Raw genomic sequence first — 7,451 nt, forward strand, 5'->3', positions numbered from 1 at the left:
TAAAGTAATCATACATGACTGAACATGCAGAAAATCAGATAAAACAGAGCTTTCGTGAGTACTATTGTGTACATACACGATTAGGGAAAAAAAAAACCTAACAGATCTGATGGTTCCTTACTGTTTACACCAAAATTTGGAAAAAGGATCGCAGGAACTCGAAAACTCCCAAAATCATGTCATCAAAGAATCGATTGCATAAATGTCGGTATCAACTGATTCGAATACAGCACTGGAATCGGCTCTCTTCAGATAGCGTCAGCAGATAACTATAATAGCTACAATCGGCGTCAGTAAAAACATGTTGGACTCTAAAAAAGAAAAAGATTAGGGTCCAAGTTATCTTAAATTAGGAATGTTTTCTTCTAGGTCAAAAATTATAATGAGTCGTGCTTAAGTAGGATTCATACGTAGCTTCCGGGTATAAATATTGGACCCCGGCTATTATAAAAGACACACAATCAATCAAATACAAGTTACTTATTTTTTTTCGGCTCCGGCCACCCTTAGGAGTAGGAGTAGATCTCGGCGAGTTCTTCAACAATCAGGGCTGTATCGGTCCGGCCGACCTTCGGCTTGTCTGTAAGTACCGTCATGGCTTATATTTCTCTTCGTACGGCTGCATCGATCCGGTCAACCTCCACTGCGACTCTGGTATAAGCTAGTTATCGATTCTTGTCTAGTTTAAGTACGGCTGCATCGATCCGGTCGACCTCCACTACTCGAACTAGATTAAGGTCAAGTTATCGGCTCTATCTAAGGGTGGCGTCCTTCGGGTAGATTCATTAAGTTACCGATCTTGCTGATGTTTTCATTGCTATTAGTTTACAGCAACATCAATTCGTCCGGTCGAGATCAAATTAGATCGGCCTCATATCCTTTAGATCCATCGTTCGTTTCGTTACAACACGATGTTATCTACCTAGAACGACGGTTTATGCTTCATCGGTTGTTTTTACTTCGATCTTGATTGTGTATAGTATGCGGTTGAGGCATGAATAATCTTGAAGATGTTTGCTGGCTAGTTGAATCTGGTTTATAGTTCACCGTTATGGCTGTAACGATCCGGTCGATCCCCACTGATGGCACTGTATATTGGGAGATGCTAGTTAGTAGATCTGTTCCTGGTTAGGCATGATCTTAGCTGTTTGCTATGCTTGCATCAGCTAAATAGCCGATCGCCTGTGCGTTAACGCCTACGGTGTGCGCCCATGATTCTGTTAAGCGTGAATAGATCTGTGTGCTTTGAGGGCTTGATTCGTCGTCTTTTTCACGGCTGCATCGATCCGGTCGAACCCCACTGTTAGGGATAGCGGGTTGAGTATAAGGAGTCCACGGGTTTGTTCATGTGAAATAGTCGATTGTTCGCACGCTGTAGTTAGGGATGAAAACGGATCGGATACGAACGGATATCACCGATATTATATTTGTTTTCATATTTTTGTCCGGATTTGGATTCGAATACGGATAGTGTCAACTATGTCGGATAGGATACGATTGGATATCGATATCATAAATATACGATTTGAGTATTCGAATACGGATACGGTATCGGATGTTGGATATCTGAACTCAGATACGGACAGATCTCAACCCCTCTAATCGGATTCGGTTTCGAATACGGTCGAAAAATATCCGTACCGTTTTCATTCCTAGCTGTAGTTCTTTTCACTTGAATCGGCTATTTTAGTCGATTCATCCAAGCCTTCACGTATAGCATGTCTTTCGGAAAGCCTGTCGAAGTACGGATGTGTTTGCAGATTCTTCGGTTTTAGTTTGTTACTATCATCATAGCTGCCATCGATCCGGTCGAACCTCACTGTTGGTGGTAACAGATTAGATTCAGAGCGTTTGTAGATCCGTTCATATCAGATAATCGATTCGTTCGTATGCTATATCTTTTCCTGATTAGATTCATCGGCTTAATGGTTTACACTAGCTATATTTGTCTAGCTGATGATCATATTTACATATACGGGTACTATACCTGTCAATATGAAATTAATCGCTACCCATAAGTTTTACGGTCCGTAATAGCCGATTTCTGTGTGGATCGGCTATTCAGTCGCTCTTACCGTATGGCTGCTCCTGAAGCGACACACTTGGAACTGTCTGGGCACAGACCGGCTTGTTCCACCTTAAATTACTGATAAACTTTTTTTTCTTGTCAATTGCAGGGTCAAATTGACTGGCACGTCTCGAGAGGAGTACGCAGGATCGATCATCCCTGCGTTGAAGCCAGGCAGATCTCTAGCTCCATCGAGCAGACCCTTCCGGCTTGCTCGTGTGCAGGGGCGGATCCAACGGTGGGGTGGGTGGGGGGGGCTCGAGCCCCCCTACCCATACCAGAGCAGTGGAACCTCCTGTGGAGCCCCCATGAATTTTTAGGCAAAGTTCTATAGTGTAGAGGGGCTGAGACTTAAGATCGAGCAGCAGTGTTGTTCAGCCCCCCCTGAAATATTTCCTGAATCCGCCGCTGCTCATGTGCCCGGCACGAAACGAATTTTCATGCCGACACTTACCTAATAACTTAACAACCGGTAAGTTCTAATCACATATGCAAATGTTGTTAGGCGCGTTCTGTTCTTACACTATAATTAGGTATACAAGCCTTAGTTGTTTCAAACAGTTTCCTTTAGTTCTTGTCACAGCTTCGGTTATGTTCATGAACATTATCCAGGGAATGTAGTAACTCCAGCTGATTCGAGTCATGTCCCTCTGGAATTTAAAATTCTTATATAGTTGCCAGCGGCACAATTCAGTAACTCCAGCTGCTTACTTGGGACTGGTTTGCCTAGGAATCTGGGATCCGTCATGGTCGGTAAGCAGCAACATAAGAGTACACGGCCTGCGACAGCCAGGATTATATGATACCATTTGCAATCTAAAAGAAGAATATGTATACATAACGTGAGGCAAATGCTAAAGTTGTCTTCTGTCGTGTGCATAGGTTTGGATATTCCTGAGTTTCTCAGAATATGAAATAGAGCTTATAAATCTCTGTGGATGTTGTTTCTTCAACATGCATGTTTAGTTGAGTCCAAATTCTTTTTAGAGTAAATTCCACGTACCTCCAAATATTTTGGGCTAACAGTGATAAACCTACCATACTTTGTGCCCTTTTCACAAACCTGATACTATTTTGGATTGTCTTCTCACAAAACAACTTTGTGACCATTTCTCTTTCATGAATAATCGGGCCCACATGTCAGTGGCACTTCGATGCGTGGGCCTAGCTGGTCATGAACACGTCACTGCCCTAGTGGCCTAGTGCCATTAAAAAAAGAATAATCATAAAGCTGTTGTTTTGTGAAATGGGCACAAAGTATTTGTTTGTCACTGTTAGCTCAAAATATTGGTAGGTTTGTGAAATTTACTGTTCTTTTTTACTTTCATCACAAATTATTAAACCTTAGAGATGTTTGCCAGAAAGATGTGAGGTTCATTAACCCATACCTCTTGATTAGCTCTGCCTTTAATCTCAGCTTTCGCCCTCCTGAAAGCTTAAGTACCGTTTCCAGCAATATGAAAAATGAATCCAATATCCAAAATGGAAGCTCACATTTCATAAGCGACATAAAAAAATTGGAGATTGATGAGATACGTGCAAATATCTTACCTCAATGTGCAGCTTGGTAAATGGAAGAATGCCAACTCTGGAAGTTCAAAATACAGGAGTGCTGGTTGTAGCTCTGCCTCTAATTTCAGCAGTCATTTATTTGGATTTGTAAGCTTGGATAATGGAAGAATGTGAACTGCCTGAAGCCTTGAACAGTGCCATTGTTGAAAATGCAAATGATAATTTATTTGGAGCAACTGAAATGAACAGTCTTTACAAATCAATTGTACAAGGATTAAAGTAACTCAAACACAGAGAGGATGAGAATTGAGAACTACTAATACATACATTACGTAAAAACTCAGAACCCTTGATTATCTAGGAACTGAACAACAGGTATGTTCTAAATTTCATATTGAATGTCTTTTGTTCTCGTCACAGCTTCAGTTATGCACGTAAAGGTTATCCAAGTCATGCTACCACGATACATTCAGCTGAACTCGCAACATTGTTGAGTGCGAGTATCCAGCTATTAAAAGACGTGTCTGCAATAATGCTTTACGCAGTGTTGAACCCAAAATAATACAAGAATAATAATCACATGTGGACAGGTCAATGGAAATTGAAATGTGAGGTCCCATGCCCAGTAGATCAGAAACTACACTGGTTAGCATTGCTCCTGTCAGTCGTGTATTACAGGCAGATATCATATTCCTGCTAAACTATATTATGAGCGTTTCTACTTGGATGGAGCTATGGCCAGGAGACTTCTCTATACCCCTGCTTTCCATCTGCTCTCTTATTTCCTGTACATCATCCCACTGACCACCTTCAGCATGTAAATTTGAGATCAGCACATGCGCCCCCACATCATTAGGAGCTAACTTAATTATGTGTTGCCCAATTCTCCTCGCTAAATCAATTTCGTGATGAAACCTACAAGCTGAAAGAAGTGATCCCCAAATTACAGGATTAGGCTCTATTGGCACCATCTTGACGAACTCAAATGCTTCTTCTAGTAGCCCAGCTCTACTTAGGAGGTCTATTATGCAACCATAGTGTTCGATATCAGGGACAATTGCAAAGCTCGACATGGAATAGAAGTGCTGGAGCCCCTCATTAACCATTCCTACATGAGCACAAGCACCAAGAACTGCCTTAAAAGTAATGCCATCAGGTTTGGGGTGTCCAAATTTTAGCATTTGGTTGAAGAGTTGGACTGCTTGTTTCCCGTGTCCATTGCTTGAAAACCCTCCAATCATAGAATTCCATGTGATGGTTTGCTTATGCTGCATTTTACTAAATATTTCAGTAGCAATGTCGATGCAGCCACATTTTGCATACATGTCGACTAGGGCACTTTCAAGGCATACATCTTTTCTCACATTCTTCTCTTCTATATAAGAGTGAATCTCCCTTCCTTTATCAATTGCCCCAAGCTGTGAGCATGCAGAGAGTAGACTAACCAGTGCCATTTCACTTGCTACAATTTCTGCAATCTTCATCTCTTCAAAAAATTTGAAGGCTGCTGCAAATTGACGCCCATGCACATAACCACAAACCATAGTTGTCCATGAAACAACATCCCTTTGATTCATAGTCTGGAAAGCCACGTTAGCTGCTGCCATATCGCCACATTTGGCATATGTGTTAATCAAAGAATTTGTAAGGAGGGTACCACAATGGATCCCATGATCTTTTATGTAATTATGGATATCCCTCGCTTGCTGGAGATCACCAAGCTGAGCACATGCTGATAAGACACTTACAAGTGTTACTGCATTTGGAGTTATGCCAGTTGATATCATCTCCTGAAACACTGTTAGTGATTCTTTATGCCTCTGATTTTGCACAAATCCATCAATCAGTATGTTCCATGATTTAGTACTTCTCACAGGCATAGCCCTAAATACTTGCAGGGCATCAGACATGCATCCACATTTCGCATACATGCTAATGACTGAATTTCCTATATCCGCATCAGGCTCAATGCCATATTCACTAAGTTGACCAAACACCCACCGGCCTTTGTCAACAGCCTGCCCGTGCCCACAAGCAGAAAGCAGGCTAATAATTGTGACTTTGTTAGGATTAATCCCGTCTGCCTGCATCTGAGCAAGAAACCTCAAAGCATCATCCCACATACCACATTGCGCAAAAGCTGAGATCATCGACGTCCAAGACACCACATCCCTCTCATGCATTTCCACAAAAACCTTCCTTGCATCTTCGGCGCTTCTAAAAGTTCCATATAGATTAACAAGGCCTGACATGACGAACAGATCTGACGCACACCCAATCTTCCGAACCATGGCATGGACTGCGTCTCCAGTAGCTCGCCATTGCCAGTTGACAAAAGCGGTGCTCGCAGACACAGCTGCGGCCATGGTGTAACTGTCAGGGGAGACTCCTCTCAAAAGCATGGCCCTGAACGTCGCCAGCGCGTCCGAAGCCGCGCCGTGGTTGGTGTACCCTCTGATCATGCAGTTCCAGACGGCCGTGTTAGGTTGGGATATACCGTCGAACACCCTGCGAGCGTAGCGCATGTCGTGGCCCACCGCTTGTGACGCCAGGAGCGCGACGAGCCGGCCCGCCACGGCGGAGTCGGGAGCGAGGTGGGCGCGGACCAGGCAGGCGTGGAGCTCCGCCAGGCGGGCCCGCGAGGACCAGGCATCGAGGTGAGTGAGGAGTGGGTGGCGCTGAGGGCGGGCATGGCGTGCGTTGGGGCGGAAGTAGAGGTAACGCATGGCCCCGCATCCGGCGTTCGGTTCTCGACGGAGCTGGGTTTGCGCATTTAGCGGTTGGGATTTGGAGGCCACACGCAAGTATAAAATATACAAGGACATGTTCAGGGCCCGGACTCTGGGACACAAGCGCGCGTCCAGACATCCGCGACACGCCTATCGCTCAGCCCAGCATGTGCTTACTCGTGCAGGCCACGTGGCGCACTCGCCCCCACACTCACGAACGTGTGGCTAAACAGCCAGCGGAGCGCACCTCACTCGGCTGTTTGCTGGGCCTGACAACGGCCAAAACAGATCGGTAGAAAAATGACAACGCTCCAGCGCCTCTACCTTTGCGACAGGTTCCACGTCGGATGATGGTCTCCCACGCGCTTTTTCTGGTTGCCCCCACTTACGAACGCCCATGGAAGCATGCCCCTGCTGCTCGCCCTGCTGTTGCTTGCCACGCTCTGCTGCTACTCGTCCGCTGTTGCGTCTGAAACACTTGAGACATAAAGGACTTGCTGCAACATACGTCTGAAACAGATGAAACATATTCTTGCAACATATATGTGTAGCCACAACAACATATGCAACATACAAATAACACACTTGGAACATATATCTGAAAACAACTGAAATATTTAAAACACACACTTGCAATATGCTTCTGAAATACTTGAAAAATACACCTGAAAACACTTGAAAATCTTTGCAAACATACGCAACATCTAGATAAAACACATACAACATATGTGTGGAACATATATAACATCCAGAACACACTAGCAACATACATCTGAATACACAGATGAAACATTGGTAACAGACCATTGTAACATACGTGTACAACCATTCAACATATGCAACACCCCGATCTACTTTTACAACATCCATCTAAAACACTTGCAACATACCTCTGAAAACATCTAAAACACTTGAAACATACAATTGCAACATGCGCTTTTAGCAAAACCTGGCAGTTAGGTAGGCGGAGCACTGCACAGCAGAATTCGGCTGTGCGGTCGCCATGTAGGAGGATGACAACGGGTGGGCGGCTGCATGACCCCTGGTGATAGGGGCACACGTGGTGCCCCGACGAGCGGTGCCCACGGTGGAGCCAACAACAGCAGTTAGGTGGGTGTGACTTCTCGCGGCAAAGCGGCACC

General features: G+C 44.5%; 1 protein-coding gene across 1 annotated transcript; it reads right to left on the bottom strand.

Moving 5' to 3' along the window:
- Positions 1-4,001: 4,001 nt before the first annotated feature.
- LOC136452597 (putative pentatricopeptide repeat-containing protein At3g05240) lies at positions 4,002-6,343 on the bottom strand. Its single transcript, XM_066453203.1, has one exon. It carries the CDS (start codon positions 6,304-6,306, stop codon positions 4,282-4,284), a length of 2,025 nt encoding a protein of 674 aa, XP_066309300.1. The 5' UTR covers positions 6,307-6,343; the 3' UTR covers positions 4,002-4,281.
- Positions 6,344-7,451: the final 1,108 nt, after the last annotated feature.

This window comes from Miscanthus floridulus, chromosome 5 (assembly GCF_019320115.1).
Source record: "Miscanthus floridulus cultivar M001 chromosome 5, ASM1932011v1, whole genome shotgun sequence".
Lineage (NCBI taxonomy): Eukaryota > Viridiplantae > Streptophyta > Magnoliopsida > Poales > Poaceae > Miscanthus > Miscanthus floridulus.